This window comes from Schistocerca americana, chromosome X (genome assembly GCF_021461395.2).
Source record: "Schistocerca americana isolate TAMUIC-IGC-003095 chromosome X, iqSchAmer2.1, whole genome shotgun sequence".
Taxonomy (NCBI): domain Eukaryota; kingdom Metazoa; phylum Arthropoda; class Insecta; order Orthoptera; family Acrididae; genus Schistocerca; species Schistocerca americana.
The window spans coordinates 774,523,486-774,546,401 of record NC_060130.1 but is presented as its reverse complement, the minus strand read 5'-3'; the positions used below and the strand labels follow the sequence as shown (position 1 = coordinate 774,546,401).

Sequence of the window (22,916 nt, the reverse complement as noted above, 5' to 3'; positions counted from 1 at the left end):
GATAAGTCCCATAGTGCTCAGAGCCATTTGAACCAAGCGCACTAGAAGTAAACTCCGACTTACTCGTCACTCAGTCGCATCCGCTGACCACCTCTATGACAAACTAAATCTTACTTTCTTATTTTCATTAACTGTTTACACAACAAATCTAAGCTTCTCATTTTTATTAACTCTTTACACAACAAATCTAAGCACGTAACAGGACACAGCCAAGAGAACATTTGTCATTAAGAAATACCTTTATCACGGCTGGAGAGAATCGGTAATACGAGGGTTGTCCAGAAAGTAAATTGCGATCAGTCGCGAAATGGAAACTACAGTGAAAACCACAAACGTTTTATTTGCAACAGTTAGGAACACCTTCCACCTACTTCTCTACTTCGAGTTTTGTCGTAGTGTTGTATCAACTTCCCAATATCCTCGTCATAGGAAGCAGCCGCCTGTGCTTTCGTCCAGTTATCTGCACTGGTCTGCAGCTCGTTGTCTGTGGAAAAAGTTTGTCTTCATGACCAGCGTTCTTGTGAGCAGAGATGAGACTCAGGGGGAGCCAATTACGGACTGTATTATGGGTGGTTAAACATTTCTCATCGGAAACGCTGCAGGAGCGTCTTCATTGCCCCTGCAGTCTGCGGCCGAGAATTGGCATGAAGATTGAACTACTCGACGGTTGTGTTAAGTGGGCTGTATTACACAGGCGAACTCTCTAAACAGGTCCTCATACTTGGCGGGAGACGCTATTCCCTACGCGTCTTTACGTGCTCACTGTTAACTCAAAGCTAAAAAGAGCGACGCGGCACGATCGACGGGCGTACTACAGACAGTGCCCAACACATCTGTGCAAAGTTTTACCAGATTTTCCCAATGGTTTCCATTTCGCGGCGGATTGGAACTTACTTTCTGGACAACCCTCGTATTTGCCCTCGAAGAGTTACAGGCGCTTTTGAAAATGGTTATTGGATTATAGATTTCTTGCTGTTTCTCGTTGGTTGCCTAACATTACGCAACATCTCCAGTCTCCATTACTGCCGGAAAGGTGATGATGTGGGATGGTAGTAACAGTCAGATATGTCACGTTGTAGCCTAGCCATTTTCTGTAAAAATATGCCTTCAGTAGTTGCGCCTCCTCGCATCTGACTAGAAGTTGGTGGTTGAAAGTAGGCTATTTTCAGTAATGCACACTACAAAAGATTGGCAGTTCAAACACTGTACTTGAACTTAGATACTGAATGAACAACTGTTCATCGCCAGATCGAGTCTCATCTATTAAAATTACAGTACAGGTAACTGGATTCCCACATACTACACTCGATTGATGTCGGATAATATGATTGTTAGAGCGCAGTAATCTAACACTGAAATAGCTGTCCACAGAAGTTCATGTGCGGCAAACAGATAATTAACACAGTCTCTGATTAAAGTTCCTAAATACTGTCCTTGAAGTCTAACACTCATATCAATACGGAAACGGTGTATACAGTAAGTAATTATTGAAAACAACACGCTTCACAGTCTGACCACATTGTCAAAGTAGATGATCATCTTTATTAAAGTTTGATACAGTGCATGGTACTAATTACAGATTCACTGTTCGATTAATCATTTAAAACAGTCATTGATTTATTTAAAACTTCCCACACGCTAAATTTCGATATATTGAGGTACATTTCCCGACTTTTAATTAGTACTAGTTCGTCTGCAGTACGTTATCATGTATTTTCAGACACAGATCTTACTCGTTTCACAACGCACCGTAGGCAGACTTAAATATGACTTTCGACAAGGTTCTTTGGTAAGTTTACTCTAGTAAGAACTACAGTGAACTATTTTTGTTTGCTGCATTTTCATAAATTACAATTAATGATTTACGCTTCCAAGTAACTAAATAATAGAAGAAGATTCATTTGAATGTGAACCGCCGCGCGGAGTGGCCGTGCGGTGTGAGGCGCCATGTCATGGATTGTGCGGCCCCTCCCGCCGGAGGTTCGAGTCCTCCCTCGGCCATGGGTGTGTGTGTTGTTCTTAGCATAAGGTAGTTTAAGTAGTGTGCAAGTCTAGGGACCGATGACACAGTAGTTTGGTCCCTTAGGAATTCGCACACATTTGAACAGTTTTGAATGTGAACCTTCAGATACAGAAATAATTTCTATTGAATTACGCTGGCTAGTTTGCTTAAATATAGGTTTCTATTTCAGTAACAATGTTTTAGCTACACGTCTAATTACGTTGAAATTAAATGAGTGCAGATGTTCCTAACATATTTTCGTCATTGGTTTTATGGATATATTAATTATTTATATATCTTTTTCATCTACTTCTGAAATTACTGATATATAGTAATTGGCATGGTTTTTAGGCAAACTAACTACACTGATGGATCGTAGGTAAGCAAAAGAAGGTAAGTGATAATAATAATAGTATATGGGGGGGGGGGGTAAGAAAAACACAACAGCTGGAAAGTATCCACCTGATTTGTTACAACATGGGCGTTGCAAGTGGATATTTCACTTCAGGTACATATCGTCCACTAACCTTACGTCGTCCGTAAAGATACCCACCCCTATACCAGAAGACAATGCACGGTCGCAGGTCCATTGATACAACTCACCTTGACTGCAAGGAAATCGCCACAAATGATTAGTAGACTGACTGGCTATAGGCAATGAGTATTCAGACATTTATAGGGATACCACCACATCTTTTATTTATCACGTCAACTATTCTGGTTGAATGTGTACAACTCATATTCACAATGATTTCGAGTAATAATTACACTCAAGCGAAATGAAATATGATAAAATCACTACTATATAGTGTACCCACTTGCACTATGTACGTCTTTCTCCATGCACGCTCACTCTCAAATTGCCTAGACACCCCTTTGCTTCAAACCCTTCTGGAGTCCGTACCCACGAATACTAGCTAATCATAAGCCAGTAAAGGCAACGCTTCCATGACACAGTAGATGCCGCCCTGTTCAGCTTATCTCTTATTACACAACACTGTAGTTTCCGTATACTGCATTATTAGGCTGGACTGACTGTCCATCAGTAATACAACACCGTGTTTTGGATTTGGAATTTCTCAGCATAGTACCAATTACCCAACAATATTACAATTATTATTCCGCTTATTCGGTAACTCGACAGGAAACGGAAGTGACCTCCTCTGCAGTGACATCTTCTCCGTAATAGCACACTTAATTATTCTCTTGAAGAATAAACTGACCCAAAATTTGACTAAAAATCATTCTAGTTCAGGAGGTATGATGATGTATGAAAGACCCAGTGAGCCGGCAAAATGATTGAGACACTGAAACCTTCTAAATCTTCTCGGAACGACCGTGGTTCAGAGCCTCGTCCGGATATTACGATTCAGATCTAACGTTCTTCTAACTCACTTCCGGCGGTTGATGGAATGGTTCCTTAAGCAAATGTACGTTCGATTTTTCCACAGCATCACCCGATTTGATCTTGCGCCCTGTCTATTAACAGGGTGTGAAAGTATAATTTTCTTCCTCTGAAACAGTGTAGTAATGTTTCCTCTTACTCTAACTGCAAATTAAAACTGTGTTCCAGACCGGGACTCAAAACTGGAACCCTTGCCTTCCGCGGGCAAGTGCTCTAATGACCGAGCTAGCCAAGCACGACTCAAGAACCGTCCTCGCAGCTTTACTTCCGCCAGTACCTCTTCGTCTGTCGTCCAAACGTTGCAGAAGTTCTCCTTTTTTTCATAAAGGGTGGAGCCCCTCCACTCCCACACAAGCATGATGCCCAACACAGTATGTCTACTGCCATCTCTGCACAGTGATTAGTTTTCACCAAGTGAGGTCTTCGCAGGATGTGGGTACTGCGATGTTTGCGTACGTCTGGTTATGATTAACCGTTTAGATACGCTAGTCTGGAGATACATTGGGTCGAAAGTTGAAGGGAGGGTAGCTGTTTGAAGGGTAGAGTGGAAAAAGTGCCAAGGCAAGAGCCAGGGGAAGAAAACCTCTGCGATAGTCGTGTTGAGTAGCAAGGATCAGTAGCGGATTGCTTGCTATCTGCGATAAATCATTCGGGGGTTAGGTAAGTTAGTTGTGGGTATCATGCAGGCGGATACCTTTGACGTTGTGAGGCGTTGCTACTCGGCGGCTGCAACTGGGTACCGGCGTTGACTTCTCATCCAGTATCAGCATACTTATAATAGTTGGGTTCAATTTGGAAATTTGTAGTAAGGTCTTGTGGGACCAAACTGCTGAGGTCATCGGTACTTAAGCTTACGCACTACTTCATCTAACTTAAACTAACTTACGTTAAGGACAACACCCATGCCCGAGGGATGACTCGAACCTCCGACGGGGGGAGTCGCGCGGGCCGTGACAAGGCGCCTCAGACCGCACGGCTACTCCGCGCGGCAGTTGGGTTCATCATCGGACGGTGTCCGGCAGGTCACATGCCGGATTGACAGTGTAGGGTAGTGTTGGCGGTTTGTTTGTGCGTTAGTGTGCTAGTTTACCGGCTTCCCTGCTGTTGCCTGCTGGTCGGGTGTGATAGCAGCTGGCGCATCCAGTCAGTATTGCTGATGTGCAGGGGCTCCCCTATGTTGTCGCTTGTAAGTGTTTGTTAGCTCCCCATAGGTGGCTATGCCCCAGTAGCAGTGTCTTTGGTCGCTTATGCTTCCACCTAGGGCTGTGATGGATATTCTCCTGAAGCTTGGAAGTTAGGAGAAGAGGTACTAGCGGAAGTAAAGCTGTGAGGGCGGGACACGAGTCGTGCTTAGTCAGCTCAGTCGGTATATCACTCGCCGACGAAAGGAAGAGGTCTCAGCTTCGAGAGCTGGGCCCTCACACGGTTTCAATCAGTTAGGAAGTTTCAAATCACCAGATACACATCTGCAGATAAAAAATTTATTCTGGAAAACTCCTTGCTTCCTTCCTTCCTGTGTCTTATGTAGTACATAACCAGAATTTTAATTTCGTTTTCTGAGCGAGGCGGTGCTTTTGCAGACTGCTACGAGCGCACGGCGATCGGGCAGCGGCTGCCGGCCTCCCTGGTGCGCCGCACTGCTCCCATACAGCTGGTGTCAGACTGCGAGGCGCAGTGCGACCGGGACCTCGACAAGTGCAACGCCTTCAGCTTTGGGTACGGCCTGCCGCATCACGTCCTACTTTCAGTCATTAAGCATGTGGCTGCAGTATGTCGCAAGCATTCTTTTTGTTTTTGGAAGATAAAACTGTAATCGTCTACAGGATCTTCTACGACGTCGTGCTGAAAAGTAACGCTTCCGAATTTTTTATGTGAAAACCCTTAGAGCTTTTTTTTAATAAAGCAGACTTTATTAACATTTTACGTCTTTATTCTTCACATCTACACATTTCCAGCTCTCTCCCGCTAGCGGGATGCGAATTTTATGGAGGTGTGTGACGTAACTATGTCGGTGCGTGAGAAACAGCGTCCTGTAATTGAGTTTCGAATGCGAAGAGTCCGTCCACACATCGATCACCCTCTACTTCAACAAGACAATGCCAGACCACACACGAGCGCTGCGGCATCTACAACAGTTCGGCGCCTTGGGTTAACAGTCATCGACCATTCTCCATACAGTCCCGACTTGGCCTCGTCCAATTTTCACCTGTTTCCAAAATTTAAAGAACGCCTTCGAGGACTTCACATTGATAGCAATGAAACTGTGCAAGCAGAGGTGAGGTTTTGACTCCGTAGGGAGAAATATGTTCGTCGCTGGATGACTAGCTTGTGAACTAAATATGTAGGCGTGAATGAGAAAGACACAGAATGTTGATAACGTCCGTTTTGTTTAAAAAGCTTAAAGAGGTTTCACATAAAAAATTCGGAGGCATTACTTTTCAACGCGACCTCGTAGGTTTAAACCTGTATCAGTTAGTTGTTTTTCTTTTTTTTAGTGTACTTGCTCATTAATTTTCTCTATCGCTCCTTACTATTACTTGGGTGGCAGTACATTTGCAACACACCATATTAAATGTGATTCGTGTTCACAGAATTTCAAACCAGTAAGATTTTCATAATTTTTAATCGTTTCTGCCCGCAGAATCGATATCCTACACGTTGTAAATGAGCTTATTACATGTTCATACCACTAGCTACACCAAATAAATATGTCAGCAGTCCAGATATTTACGCTTCTAACGAGTTTGCCTATAAATAATCTTTTGTTTTCTTTGACTAACAAACTCGTTAGAAAAAAAGGCAGCATGAACGTCCATTTACAGAAGGTGTTCGAAGTGATGACCATTGGTATCAATGCAGTGCTGCAATCTTCTTATCATGGATTGAGTGGTATTCCTTATCACATCGACCCTTATCGAAGCATATTGTCTGACAATTCAGGTGTAGTTGGAACGTCTTTATAAACAATGTCTTTTACGAATCCCCACAAGAAAAAATCCAGAGGCGTCAAGTCCGGTGAACGAGCCGGCCACGACACATCTCCTCCGCGTCCAATCCAAAGATTTTGGAACTGTCTCTGCAATTCATTTCTAGCCATCAGCGAAAAATGTGCCGGACACCCATCGTGTTGTTACCACATTCTGTTTCTTATTCCTAAAGGTATTTCGTCCAATAACAGACCTAATGTTTCTTGTAGGAATGTGGTGTACTTCCTGCCATTAAGATTTACTTCTATGAAATAGGGACCTAAAATTCTGTCCTCTAGAATCCCAAACCATACAATCACCGATCACGGTTTTTGCTGCGCAGCTTGCCGCAGCCAACATGGATTTTCAGTTGCCCAATAACGCATGTTATGCAAATTAACATTTACTTGGCTCGTGAATGTAGCCTTGTCAGTAAATAAAATCAAATGAATAAATGTGTCATTCCTCTGAATCTGAAGTTGGGCCCATCGGCAGAATTCAGTGCGACGCATACAATCCGGTCCAATTAATTCTTGGTGGAGACTGATATGGTAAGGATGATATTTACGGCGATGCAGAACACGAACGACACTACTCTGGCTCTTGCCAGATTCCCTTGCGATTTGACGCGAACGAACACAAGGATCTCGAACCACAGTGGCAAGAGTACCAATTTCCGTTTCCTCGTTAGCAACTTTCCTTTTCCTGATATGTTACCGATGCGTTAAAGATTCAGTTGTTCTCAATTTGTCATACACATATTTAAATGGACACCGTGTAAGGTCATTACGTTGAGGATATCTTTCAGCGTATAAGTCTCTAGCTCTCACTGAATTTCGTTGGCATTCTCCGTAATTGGGAAGCATATCGACTTGTTCTTCGAAGGAATGCATCATTCACATTCGCTTGATTCGACGATACTAGTCTTACCGTTCCTATCAGTGTTGTATTACGAAACCATCGAATGGTATTTACATGTCAATGGCACGTTAGATGGATACGCCGTATGCGGCGAATATTTACTATTTGCACGATATACGAGAGAGAATTGTCAGAGCGTGTGCTTCGATAAGTGCCGAAGTGATAAGGAATGCCACTCAATCAATGATAAGAAGATTGCAGCACTGCATTGATACCAATGGTCATCACTTCAAACACCTTCTGTAAATGGACGTTCATGCCACCTTTTTTACCGTCGTTGACCTTCAAAGACCTTACGTTACACATTACTGGATTCGTCTCGATAGCCGCTATCAGAAAATAAGTACCAAACTATAGCATTTCATTAAAAAAAAAAGTTGACCTTCATATCTGTGACGCGACCCCACCTAGCATCAATAAACCAACGTCATATTATGGTCCCCGTTGTCCCAAGCAACTTTTGTCTCACAAACATTTCAGCTACTATCATACGTTCGGAGTTATTCTAGGTGGCAATAGTTAATGACTCACCCTATATATAATGAAGTGTACGTTGGTTCTTGTTGCATACACGTGACTCTGTTTATTTTATTTACTTTCGCTGTCAGCCTTTCTCAGCGCCCAAGGTACATGCAAATAAATATCTCCTACCTCGTGATGTATGAAGGCGGCGAGTGATGCTGCTCTCTGTGTTTCGATGATTTTGCTAATGTTTCAATTTCTTGATTATAAATTAGAAAATATTAGTAATTTAGAAAAGAAAAAAGCAAATAGGAAAGAATAGATAAAGTGATTGCCGCCAAATGATTGGAAATTTCCGAAAGAAGAGACACCACGCATTCATACAATTGATTCGCCTCGATGGGCAAGGGGGAAGCACAATATCGTTCGACCTCCTGCGGGAATTTAAAATTAGCGGGCGTAGAGGACATGGATGGGGACAGCGGATAGGTGGTGACTGTTGGGAATGTGGGTCGGCGCAGAATGATTATGCGGTGATTGAACGCCTATTTCGCCAATCACCACCGTAGGGTTTTGCGTGATCGGCCGCTCAGCTTGAATGTGCCTGATATGGTTAACGTGACTGCTGCTGCGATCCACTACTAACAGTTTCCTCACGTTATTTGAAGCCCCCGGGGCGCGAAGCGCCTGATACCGCACTGTCCTTGTTTTCCATTCCCGTCTCTCTTATCTGCCACTTGTGTGACACACCATGAAATTTGATGGTTACAATTAAGTATCTCCTTCTCTGACAGTCACTTCTTGTCATCTTCCGGTTGATTGGTGGCGTTGGACCGTCTCATGTTACAAAAATAAATAAATAAGTAAATAGAAAATAAACGAACAAAAAGTGGTCAGAGCGAAAAAAAAAACAGTAAGTAGGAGATCCCGGACTTGAGTCCCGGTGTGGCACATATTTTCACTTGTCGCCGCCGATTCCTCATAAAGTCCCAATACAGCTGATATCATCAATTCCTTCCCTTTCCTCTCCTCCCCCCCCCCCCCCTCCACCTGCAGTTTGCTTAATAGAAGAGATATGTTTTACAGTAGTGAAGACGGACATGTGTATGCTACGACTTGGATACCCCAGGGCCAAGGGGTGAGGTGTGAGTTCAGCAACAATAAGCATCATACACGTTTTTTGTTTGTATGCTTCGAGTTGCTCTGCACACCAAAAATGTACACTCAGTGGCGTATATTTATTAAAGTATCAGTCCCGATGTCTATAAAAATGGGAGATGATACTCCAAAGCGAGCAGCATAGCCCAACACCGACAGCCGTATGGAAGGACGTGATAATGTTACCATAGCGTGGAGGATCCTGGTAATGCATGGATGGATTTGATATCGATTTAAGTAGAACAGAGACAGGCATTTTCATAAAATAATACGCACAATCTAGACTATGATCCTCAATTCTTAATATCTTGCGTAGGCGATGGTCAACAGCATGTACAAATTTTAGAAAATGCATAACACTAAGCTGTCTTTAATAATGTTATTTTATTTTATTACCGTTTTCGGTTCTGAACCATCATCAACGACAGGAATATGATCATAGATGTATGACATATCATACATGTTTTAATATAAGTTACCACAGCAGACCATAATTCCCAAGATGAAATAAAATAAAAAATTGGGACAAGATTAAAAATATCATGGCAAATTGACTTAATTCTTACCTAACTCTGCAGCTATGCACCATCTTCAGTAGCAGTAAGCGTCTCAGAACACATTATTTTACATGAGTCCACCAATATAACGAATTTGTGTAAACTATTTCCGCTTTAAATAATTAAAGTTATAGACTGACTGATAATATTTTGCATTTGACCGCCACCTTTCAAACACAATTTAGTCGATAGTTCGTATAGGTAGCAAAAGTCTCTGAGTAAAGACCCAAGATGGCAGCACTTTCAGTCATACATTCTAAGCGTGAATGTAATTGCACTATTTTGAGTGTGTACTGCGACGTGGAAACCCGAGGGCCAGCGGTAGGGTGAATGTGATTTTTCTTTTTGTATCCATAGTGTTGCTCAAGACACCAAAATGCATATTAATGAAGGAAAATCAGTTTTAACGCCTCCCATATCCACTTCATGGCTAGAGTGTAATTGCTTTTTTTTTTAAGCGTTGGTACATGACGGTAAAATATTAAACATTAAAAACCAAAGGACGATGACAGTCATCACTTTGGTAGTCCACCTGTCGCAGATCACGTCATGGGTAAATGCTGATAATTTTGCTCCTCAAGAGATAGTGCATACTGATGACTACAACTCTGCTAAACTACCTCGAGTACACGGCACACTTCTTGCTGAAAATTACAGCTCTGCTAAACTACCTCCAGTACACGGAACACTTCTTGCTGAAAATAAACTACCCATCTGACGTAAACGCATATAGAAGAATCGAAAAAAATATTACTTCATCTGATGAGATTTCGCTTTATCAGTTTTTAATGCAGTGGCACCTCTGTCTTCTTCATTCAAGGTATGGCTCATAACACCGAAGGAATATGTATTTGAATTTAATTACATCGTGAGATTTGCATTTCAAAATTGAGAGGACCCAATATAAATGCTAATCCTCTTGTGTTTCGATCATAGCTTTGAACCCAGCCGGAACAACGCTGATACAGTGTAGATGACTTCCGATGCGGCCGAGTAAAAGGAGAAAATTTGTCAGTCGGAAATATGAAAAACACGGCATGCAAAAGTCCGGGCTAGAACTGTGAATTTTTGTGCAGTGATCAAAACAATAACGATGCCAGACTGTCATATAATATTACCTGAGATGCTCTGTAATTCTTGTATATGGCTCAAGAGATGGAAGGACAATTTTTGCTCCTATAGTATAAGTCAGTAACGAGAGATAAAGCCATAATAACTTTCTCCAAAACTTTTAGTAGTCACTGTGAACGGACAGAATTTTTCTGTATTTGCGTAGCATGAAATTAACGGCATTATTGATAAGCCCCTCATAAACATTATGTTGCTTCTCGAGAAAAGCAATTTGCAGCTTAAAAGCCTTCGGACATTTGGAAATAGTTACAATGTGTCTTCCTAGAAAATTCTCTGCATGTTTAATAGGACTGAAGCTACGAAGCACACTGAGCGTGGTATTTTATTAATGGCTTCAGCTTGTGGGATCTAGTCTTCCAACTGAACTACGTCTCGGCGAGCATCGCTGTTCATAAAAAGAAAATAAACGATAATGTGCAATTATACAACAGTGCTTAGTTTCAGACAACTTTCTTGTTATGTCTTGAGTCGTCAAAGAACCGTTCCGGATAACGAGAGGGATCGTACCTTGGTCAGTGCTGATTTTAGTTCCCACAATTATTCGTCACCTCAGCACTGGGATGATTCGCACATACGGTTCCCCAGGTTGCACGGTTAGACTCTAAATCGTGACTCATCAGAGAGCAAAACACGACTACATTAGGTGTGTATCCCCACTGTCGGTGTTTTTCTACCCAGCGCCTTCTGGCCAGACGGTCTCGTTCTGTCAACGACGTGCTCACGAATTGTTTAGAAGCCAGCTTCAGAGAGACGAATGCGTACAGTTTGGGTCGACCTTCCGCTCCTGCTGCTCTTTGCAAATCTCTGTACGGTTATGTTGGAATAGACTATGAGCAAGATGAGACATTAGTGGCTTCCTGCAGTTTCTCTTGGGGATACTTGCATTGATATTCTTCTAGTGGCTTTCTTTGTCCAACGCGGCTCCACAGACGTTAAACCGGAAAAAATTGTCACATAGCGTTACTATATACGTGTAGTGCCTCACATAACTACGAGGGGCGTTCAGAAAGTAAGCTCCGATCGGTCGCGAAATGGAAACGACTATGAAAATCCGATAAAGCTTTGCACAGATGTGTTGGGTAGTGTCTCTAGTATAACCCCAGTTAGCATCACGTCGCTCTTCTCATTTCTGAGCTCGCAGTGAGTGCGTAAAGATGACTAGAAAATAGTGTCTGCCGCCAAGTACGAGGGCCTGGTGAGAAATTTCGCCTGAAGCTATGCAGCTAACATTACATAACTGTCGTGCTGTTTCTTCTTCAAGACAATTCTCAGCCGAATTCTGCAGGGGCAATGAAGATGCTCCTGCATCGTTTTCAAATGGAAATGTGAGATTACCCACAATACAGTCCGCAATTGTCTCCCCCTGAGTTTCATCTCTGGTCACATGAACCGCTGTCTTTGAAGACAACATTTTGACACAGACAACGAGGTGTAGGCCAGCGTGGAGAATTGGCGGAAAGCACTGGCGGCTGCCTTCTATGATGACGCTATTGAAAAGTTGGTACAACGCTATGACAAAAGTCTAAGTCAGAACGGCGACTACGTAGAGAAGTAGCTGAAAGGTGTAGCTAATTGTTACAAGTAAAACATTTCTGATGTTCACTGTGGTTTCAATTTGGCAATCAATCGGAGCTTACTTTCTGAACAGACCTCGTATCTAGCAGTAGCAGAATTGTAGACCAATTATTTTACATTAATTCAATCAATACATCGCAATACATCGCTTCTTTCTACGTAAATCTTGCGAAAATACCGTGAAGATAAAATTAGAAATATTCTAACTCACACAGTGCTTTCAATCAACCATTGTTCCCGAAGACCATTCACCACTGGAACAAAAACAGTGGCCGGCCGGAGTGGCCGAGCGGTTCTAGGCGCTACAGTCTGGAGCCGCGCGACCGCTACGGTCGCAGGTTCGAATCCTGCCTCAGGCATGGATGTGTGTGATGTCCTTAAGTTAGTTAGGTTTAAGTAGTTCTAAGTTCTAGGGGACTGATGACCTCAGAAGTTAAGTCCCATTGTGCTCAGAGCCATTTGAACCAAAAACATTGGGAGTGACAGCGGTATGCGTAGCCTCCGCCACACTCCATAATGTGTCTTCGAAGTATAGATGTAGATTATTGTTAATGTTCAAAACTGCAACTAAACTCTCAGGTATTAAGTTAAGTTAAGGGCAGGTGCTGATGGCCCTGAGAAGTCGATATGCAGAGTATAAACGATAACCGTTAATAAGTTACCACAGTGGTATAGGTGACGTCGAGACGAACAGATTGAGCCAGGACAGTAATCGTCTATAAAGCCGGAGAACAACCTCAAACTGGCGTACAAAACTCACCTAAACTGCAGCCCATGCTCGCCACGTAAGAGTTTTAGCTGAAATCGTCCATCATTTTCTAGTACCTTTATTCTGCATCGGCATAGGATCGGCATGGTTATTAACGGATTTGGCATGGTTGATTTAAGGGGTAGTGAGATCCTCTTCCTGTTGCCACCCCTTGTGGTCTAGTGGATAGCGTTGCTGCCTCTGGACCACGGGGTCCCGGGTTCGATTTCCGACCGGTTTGGGAATTTTCCCCGCCCGGGGACTGGGTGTTTGTGTCGTCCTCATCATTTCATTATCGTCATCATCATTCGTGACAATCGCTAGATTGGACTGTGTAGAAAAATTGGACAGTGTAATAATTGGGACTTTCTACGGGCGTTGATGACCTCGCAGTTGAGCGCCCCACAAACCATCATCATCATCATTGTCATCCTGCCGCTACCCCGTTACGGAATGTGTGTGCCACCCCCTCCCCCCTCCCCAAATGTCTGCATGTCATGTGAAAGTTAGCGGAAATTTTCTACTTTTCTAAATGCTTGCGAATGATATAACTGACGCGGAAATTGAATATCAGGCCGGCATTCACCGCATGGGATGTTGGAAACTACCTGAAAACATATCCAGGCTGGCCGGCACGCCGACGCTCGTCGTCAATCCGCAGGTTGGATTCGACAGGGGGCCGGCGCATCTCCCCATCACGGAGACGGCACTTTAAAACGCACAACTATCAGGCTGGATTAGAAAACCTTGTCCTTGAGGTATTAGAAACTCCTTGTTCTTCGACTTAGAAAAAGTAACATTGAAGTTTGTCTAAATTTAACTTCTAAATATTTTAAACTTTAACAGAATGAAATTAACAATTAAATCGTATTTTTTTATCTGTCCTTCTTACTACGAACTGCTGTGCTTGTAAGGACTAAGTTTGAATAGAGTTGTTAACGGAATTAGTTTTTGTATAACGTTTACAAAAGTCTTTTTTTTTTCTTTCATTACCCTCACGGGAAAGTTTAAATCAGTAACCTTAACGAAACAGGTGACTAAGTCGGTAGTGTAAGAGGGCGAGACTAGATTCAGAATCTGTGCGGTGCGCATGCGCTGTAGCTTAGGTGGCTTTTGGAGGACAATTTGAGGTTTTTTCCGTCTACGTGGACTACAAAAGTCCTCTGTCATATTGTTCATCACGACTTCCCCTGCACCAGTGTTATACGTTGTAAACAGTTATTGTTTACACCCTGTATATCTGCGTGAAGTGCGTAAAGTAAATTCTTATTGTTGCAAAATACGACTAACTACACTCCTGTCATTAGTTATTGGTAGTAGATAGTACCACGATTCGAAGTATGTTTATCGTTGTTTTTATAGGCGAGTAAATGAGCGAAACGATATTTTTCCTCTTTTAGTCATACCTACGGCTTGAATTCCATGGTGTCCTTGACACATTATTCCCTCCATGGCGCATTCGTTGATCGTAGATAACGTAATTTTCGAATTATTTTTGAAAGTGATGTATTGACCTCCAAAATTTTGAATATGAAATTTATGTGACTGGTAACTATTTCCGTGCGGATACATGGATTTCGGAACCACGAAAACTGCAATACTACCATCCCCACGACTGCTTTTAATGTTTGCTTTTACTAGAATATGATAGTGTTCAAACTATTGTCAACGGAGAATCTGTTCGATATGGAGAGAAACTGTCTTATCGGTATTGCTACTGTCCTGTCGATTATTAAATATATTGCTTTTTACTTTTATTTTAAACAATTTTAACACACTACATAGAGTTGAGTTCGATAAATGAATTAATGTAAAAGGTTAAAGCTACGCCCACAGCTGTTAGAGGAAAGTTGTTTGTTAATTAACAGTTCTGAGTCTTCCTATTCTCTGCTCTATTTGTTATAAAAAAAGCAGGAAAAATTAAATGTCCCAAGTTCCATAAGTGTACGTTACTCGTACCCATAAACTGAGACCATCAATATTTGGTGTGTGCTACTGTTCTTCCACAGAATAGAGTGATATCACAATAGATGTTAATAATTTAGGTTTAAATGAGCTGCAGTTTCTCACATGAAGAATCTACAAACTGTAAAAATATCGATCTATTTATATGATTCCGCTACTAAGAACCACCGTGGCAGCACTCCGCTTTCGCGAATATGTTGTACATTGTAGGTGTCCCAACATGCCCATATACAAGCGAACGACGGACACAGCAGATAATTATTTAGCACTCGAGTAACTAATTAAAAGTTCGCCGATGTAATACTATATTTATTTTTCTACTCTCCTGGCTTGCCATAAAGCGGCTGTAGGGGCTTCGCGTCCTTCTGACAGAAGCCTAAAATGACAGAGAAGTATAAATTTTATACATCCGAGAAGTAAGACTCCACTTGCGACAAAGAAACGGAGAGCCACACTATAAACCTAAATTTAGAACCCTAACTTTTGCCTCCCATGTTAGAGCTCCAGGCAATAGTTCAGATGCGTCAAACAAAATGGCGTATAGCATCTCCGCTCAAATATTCCAGATTTTAGGATGATATCAGCGAAATATTGTCAAACACCGCTATATGCCGAATTCATTGCAACGTTGTTGTTGTTGTGGTCTTCAAAAAAAATGGTTCTGAGCGCTATGGGACTTAACATCTGTGGTCATCAGTCCCCTAGAACTTAGAACTACTTAAACCTAACTAACCTAAGGACATCACACACATCCATGCCCGAGGCAGGATTCGAACCTGCGACCGTAGCAGTCGCGCGGTTCCGGGCGGAGCGCCTGAACCGCTAGACCACCGCGGCCGGCTTTGTGGTCTTCCATAGGAAGACTAGTTTGATGCAGCTCTCCATGCTGCTCTGTCCTGTGAAAGCCTCTTCATCTCCGAATAACTACTGCAACCCACATCCTTCTGAATCTGGTTACTGTATTCGTCTTTTGTTCCCCCTCTACGATTTTTACATCCCAACTCTACCACCGCCACCCCCTCAGATGCCAAACTGGTGATCCCTTGATCCCTTGATGTCTCAGAATGTGTCCTATCAACCGATCCCTTCTTTTAGTCAAGCTGTGTCACAAATTTCTTGTCTCCCCAATTAAATTCAGTATCTCCTCATTATTTACGCGATCCACTCATCTAATCTTCAGAGATCTTCCGTAGCACCACATTTCAAAAGCCTGTATTCTTTTCTTCTCTAAACTGTTTATCGTCTGTGTTTCCCTTCCGTACATGGCTGCACTCCAGACAAAAATACCTTCAGAAAAGACTTCCTAACACGTAAATTTATATTCTATGGCAACAAATTTCTCTTCTTCAGAAACACTTTCCTTACCATTACCAATCCTAATTTTATACACTCTCTGTCTTGGCTATCATCAGTTATTTTGCCTCCCAATTGTCAAACCTCATGTGCTACTTTTTGTGTCTCGTTTCCCTATCTAATTCCCTCAGCATCGTTTTATTTAATTCGACTACATTCCATTATCCTTGCTTTTTTTTGTTGATGTTCATCTTACATCCTCTTCTCAAGACGCTGTCAATTCCGTTCAACTTCTCTTCCAAGCCCTTTGCTGTCTGACAGAACACAATGTCATCGGCAAACCTGTAAGTTTTTGTTTCTTCTTCCTGAACTTTAATTCATACTCGAGATTTTTCTTTAGTTACCTTTACAGCTTGCTCAGTGTACAGACTGAATAACTTCGGGGACAGGCTGCAACTCTGCCTCACTCCCTTCACAACCACTGCTTCCCTTTCATGCCGCTCGACACTTTATAACTGCCGTTCTGGTGTCTGTACAAGAATTTCAAAGAGAGTTTTCCAGTCAAAAGCTTTCTCAGTTAAAATATTTCTCTAAGTCTACATTATAGCGGGATATTCCTATACGACAACAAGCAGTAGGTTAGTAACTCACATTCCTTTTGATCTTAGTCCCAAAAGGGAGAAAATGCAATTAGTCAGGCTTTTCTGCTATTTTAATCTCGGTTAGGATGTAAAACAGGTAGGAACATTGTCTTATAATGTGGAGATGTCATAATAAATCAGCTAAACGAATAGCAATGGATCAAAAGAATCCAGTCCGGCGAAATGTGGGTTGAAAGCTAGGACGTTACCTACACGCTAGTAGAATTTCACGGCAGGCAGCACCCTTTGGACATGCATTAGCTTAGATACGAGAGGCCAATATTAGTGGCTCGCAGTTACCGCCACCTGTTTACGTTCAAAGCTGACACTCGGCAGATGTCGTTACCTGCGAGGAGTGCCAAACTGCCACGAAAAAAAGAACTGGCTCACGGATTCGTCGAAGATCAGGTTAATTCTTCTCCAATGCGTGGGTGGTATCTTATATATTCTCCTTGGGCCTCTGTTACGTTTAAATATCTTTCCAAATCAAATTTTCCTATTTTCAACACAGCTGCAGAAATCTGCTCCTAGTCGAGGAGATGTTTTACAGTCCAAGCAATACTTTGTTTTCCGAAACGATTATGCGCCTGTGAAAAGACACAGGTAGTACCAGTTCTGTACATGGGATGGCATTGTCCTCTCCACCAGGTGTCCTGGCAGAGAGACTATGCAGTGTCTGTCTCTCCACATTGTATCCCTCCGCCTGGGGAATCCATGAAAGGTTCCAAGACACTAAACTTGCCTTCGTACCGTCACCTCTGTACATTGCTCATCTGGACGCTGTGCTATATTGTTTAATAAATGGTGTTTAATTAATACAAACATGACAGTTTTCATTTTCCCCACTAATATGATCTCTTTACAAGTATACTTATTTTTTCAACTGCCCTCATATTTCAATAATTTATTTAGAAATTAAACATAATCACAGTTTGATTGAAAATATGGCTAATACGTTACTGAATAATGTGCAAACTCATGTAGGTTTGGCACACTCTGCCTTTTCTACTGAAACGTCCCCTTAGAAAAATTATACATGACTGTGCTTAAACTGACACACAATATTTTTTAGCGTAACGCAATCTGACTTTCAAACATAAACAGCCTACACAGAGCGCTACGTAACGTTGCCAATAAGAAAACATAAACAGCCTACTTACACTACGTGTGCTTTTCTTTACACTCTCAGATAGCAAATATTTCATTTATTATACAGAAATGTGTCAAATGAATAAAAAAAGATACAAAGATTGACGCCGAATGTTGCGATAGCTATAAATGTTATATTAAAATGCTCCTTCAGACGAGAACCCGACTGACCATCCAAGTTTATGTTCTCCGTGGTATTCCTAAATCGCTTCAGTTGAATGCAAATGTGACCCTTTCGAAAAGAAAATGGACAAGTTCCCGTCCTCTCCTTGCTCATTCCAAGATGATGCTTCATGTAATTTCCGTTATTATGCGTGCTGCTGATGGCTTAGCTCCGTGGCTGTTTATCAGACTACTTGAAGAAATATAGCATCAACAACTTTTTTCACTTTATTTATTTTTTAATTTATTTGACGTTATATACTTATATATTCATCACCATTAAATGCATCTTGGCTGTAATTTTCATGCTGCAGTTGTGTTTGAGTCTATATCTTCTAAGCATTATTTCAGGTTTTTGTACATATCACACGAATTTTCATACACAATTTTAACATGATGCGGCGCTGCAACATTATACAATTTTTTATAATAATGTAAGGATGATAAAAATCAGATCTGCGTCTTTGCATTAATACAGTTATAAAAAAGAGACTAGTAGCTGCATTTTTTCAAGTAACTTAATCTCCCTGACTTAATTCTCATCAGCTGACATGGATAGCAATAATAGAGGAATGTGACAAAGTGTTTGGTTTATTTATATGCTCGATCAGGGTACTCTGAAGATCAGCCTTTTGGTTACAGTTATGATCAGGTGATAATTGTTTAAGAAACGAATCAACTGCTGATGTCGTCAAACAGGTGAATGTTGCAGAGATTACTCACGGAAGATTACGAGTATTTGTTCTTTCCAGAGTTGACAGTAGTAGCAGTGTGTTGAACTATGTAAAATTATGTGGTTTAAGTGACGTCTAGCTGAAATATACGTTTCTCAAGTATTCTGTTCCTAATTTATGCATGATCCTTCTTGCTCGATTTATCCGAAATGGAAATGTACAAAGATCTTTATTACTAGCACATTTCTTTAAAGGATAATAAGAGATTACTACTACTCGACGTAGTAACTGTGAAAGTAGTAGGCTGACGAATGTTTTTGTACTTGGCTGTCCCAGGCGCAAAAATGATCGTATGGCACGTCCTAGGAGGCAGGTACATAGGCTGAACTCTGTGAACAGCAGTGCGTTTTTCAGATATTTTAAAGTGCCAATAGGAGTCTTATGGGTACTTCACAAATCTCCATCAATAGAATCATCTGACTACGTGACCCTGAAGTGTTCGTGTCTCTGAATAATGATGAATAAGTGTAGTTGACTATTCATCTGATTTTAATTAACTGATGTGATCTTTCGTATATTGAAAGAGTCATTGCATTATTCAGAGAAAGGTGACAAGTAAATTTAGAAATCTAAAAGGAAAGCTAAAAAATTTCAAGACTAGTAAACACTTGTGCAGATTAAAAGAATAACATAATAGAAAAATAAAAACAATAAAAGGAGGCCTATAAATTTAAATATCAAAATTCTCTTATCACAAATATTCAATACCCATAAGTAGGTAGGCAAAGAGAGTTCAATCACAGAGTGCGCTGTTGCCAGATTTCCCCCTCCCTCTGTGACATCACATGCTGTTGCCACATTTCCCCCTCCCCACTGCCCACCCATCTGACATAGGCCAATTGCTCAATGCATAAAATGGCGGGAAATTCAAAACAATGGTGACAAGTTCCAAAAAAAGGTGGGAAATTCAAAATTTGGTGGGAAATTGAGTTTTATCCATTGTTGGGACATAAAAGGGATGTGATCAGCATTGTTTGTCGATTTATCACTGTGAAGGATACGAAGATGCCACACACTCATGTAGGGCAGCGTTATCAGCACCTGAAAGACTTTTGAGGGGCCCTCTCCGTTTGGCCAGTTGCTCGAAGGAGGAAGGAAGATTTGGTTTAACGTCCTGTCGACATCAAAGCCATTAGAGTCAGAGTACAAGCTCGGACTGTTTGAAGGATGTGGAAGGAAATCAGTCATACCCTTTCAAAGGAACCGTCCCTGCATTTGCCTAGTGCGATTTAGGAAAATCATGGAAAAGCTAAAAATGGATGGTCAGACACGGGTTTGAACCGTCGTCTTCCAGAATGTGAGCCCAGTGTGCTGGACATTGGGCCATCTCACTCAGAGCCAGTTGGTCAAATGGAACAGTATCCAGATTTGTGGGGCATCTGGATGTGAGAGTAGCCCATTGTTGGACTACATGAGACCATGAGGACAGGGATACTCACTGTCAAGGTTTCGGTTCACGTCTGACTACCACAATAAAGGATCACTGTATTGTGCACCAAGCACATCATAGGCACTTCTCATTTGTGCCTGCCATCTGAGCACAAGCAGTGGACTCTGTGAAATATTTTGTCATCCAGCACCATTTGTCAGAGACTGGCTGGAACTGAACATTCAATAAACATTTCATGCATAGGCTCCCGTTAACACAACACTAACGGCTGCATTTGATTTGGTGACGTGACCAGAAAGCATGGACTGCTCGTGAATGACGTCGCAATGTATTCACTGTTGAATCACAGTTCTCCTCCAATCCGGATACTTCCACTGTTGAGAGGCATAACAGTGTTACTTTTGACATAATAGTCTGGGGAGCCATCAGATATGACTTCGGGTCATGGCCAGTGGCCATTAAAGGAAGTCTGACGTCACAGCAGTATGTTACAGAAATACTGCATCCCCATATGTTACCTTTCATGTGACAGTTTTGTGGTGGATTTTTCAACAGGACAGTGTTCATCCACACATGACACGTGTCTCTATAAACTGCCTGCGTGATGTTAAGGTACAACTGTGGCCAGCAAGAGCCACAGATCTGCCTGCGAAAGAACACGTATGAGACCAGGTTGGATGGCTACTCCGGTCCATTGCTAGTATCCCAGATATCAAGTATTATGTGCAACAGTTTTGAGCCACCTTGCCTCAGGAGAGGATTCAACGGCTTAATGACGCCGTTCCCAACAGAATCAGTGCATGCGTTCGGGCCACAGGGGTACAATTTTATACTGATAAGTGGGTTCATACTGCCAAGTTTTTAGTAACTTGGACTCGATTTTTTAATCACCGAAATAACATGGCATACCCTCTTAGCATGTGAAGTTTCATTTACTTTCTGCCTCCCTTTCTGGTCTCTTCACGTGTTTGTCAGGCAGGTGAACCACAGCTCCACCAACAAAATTTCGGAGATTGTTCAGGGCTATTTTCTGAGTATTTTGCTACAAGGGACCCGTGGTCTCTGGTGGCTTGTTACAGAGTAATTGCATTTAGCTTAATTTTTGTCCTCGTTCATCTATGTATGTGCATTGAGCCGAAAATATCTGCATAACATTGCAAATGTCGACGGTATGAACTGTATGTCTCGTTAGGAAATACTGGTTCCATCCACTCGTGGTACTTGTTGCTGACAACAGTAAGGCCCACTTCACTTTTCGACCTCAAGATTGTACTCAGCACTGCTCGGTTCTGTCGAGTTTTTCTCTGGCTGAGTTAGCTGTTCCTTAATAGTGATACGCAGCACCTCGTGTATGAATTCACTTAATGTAGTGGAACAGTGGCACTGCGACGGTATGCTATGATGTCTCTTCGACGGCAAACCAATTACACTACTTTTGCATCTGTTTGAGGGTTGATGCATCACTCGGTGTTTTACATTGTCATATTACAGACTTTTACTATTTTGAAGGTATTTTTCATTGAATAAAGGTAACTGGGGTGACAAACTGAATAAATCAGAATTACACCATTACTCTGTAAAGAGCGATCGGACACCATGCGTCCTTTGTACGAAAATGCTTAGCAAATGTCGCTGAATAACCTCAGAGGTTTTTTCAGTGGAGTTTCAATTCACTGTGTATACAGCATAACTCAAGAAGTATGGTCAATACTCAGGGATACGACAGAAACGATCATTTGAAGCAGAAAACTTCATGTGGATGTATTCCCTACTCCGAATGGTTTGCTAGATGCCAAATATTTAGCGTATATTTTATTAATTTTCTTTACTATTCAATACATTATCAGGTTTGCACATGTACAACAGTTAGACAACATTTCTTCATGCGTTTTACAAGTATCAATTGGCAACACGCGTTTTTAACACATTTACCTCTAAGCATTACTGTACACGTCGCATTGCAGCTCCTATACAGCTCTCAATAAATGTTCGAATATCCAACCGTCAAAGTTAGTGCATTTCTACACTTTTGCGAGAACATGTGTTGCTTGTCTGAGTGCGTCTCCAGGTTCCAAAGCGAGGGCAGCAGCGTCAGTGATGCGACCAAGCATTTCATTTCACGTATTCACCTTTCGTTTATATGCCAACCCCATAAACAAAAATCTAATGGTGTAAGGTCTGGCGATGTTGTTGGCCAGTTAACTGTACTACCACGACCAATCCAGCGTTAGGGTAAGTGTGGTTGAGATGTTCCCTCACACGTATGGTAAACTGTGGAGGGTCACCTTCAAGCTACAAGTACATTGTAGTTCGCGTGGCTACAAGAAAGTTCTCAAGGTGTTCAAGAAACGAATTTTCCAAAAAATGCAAGTAGTTCTGTACCGTCATTAGCTCTTCTGAAATGACTAGACCTGTCGACATGTTGCCAATCAAGTGGCACCAACCACTTACGAAAAATGAACTTATAAGTACGTTTCTATTGTAAAGTGTGGATTTTCCTGCGGTTATCGATGATCATTCCATGTGCCGTTGGTTACATTCCGTATTACCGTGGCTCCGTCAGTGAATAGTATTAATGGAAGCCAATGACGACTGCAATTTAACCAGCAACAAGATTCAAGTCGCGTGCCATGGTCGCCAGTGTGAAGATTGCGAAC

At 41.8% G+C, this 22,916-nt stretch overlaps 1 protein-coding gene across 1 annotated transcript in view; it reads left to right on the top strand.

The window, feature by feature from the left end:
* Nucleotides 1–22,916, top strand: part of LOC124555265 — a 516,239-nt gene that overhangs the window by 55,986 nt on the left and 437,337 nt on the right. The window contains exon 2 of the mRNA XM_047129133.1: nucleotides 4,988–5,123. Coding sequence (XP_046985089.1) covers nucleotides 4,988–5,123 — 136 coding nt within the window. The remainder of the gene's footprint in view (nucleotides 1–4,987; nucleotides 5,124–22,916) is intronic.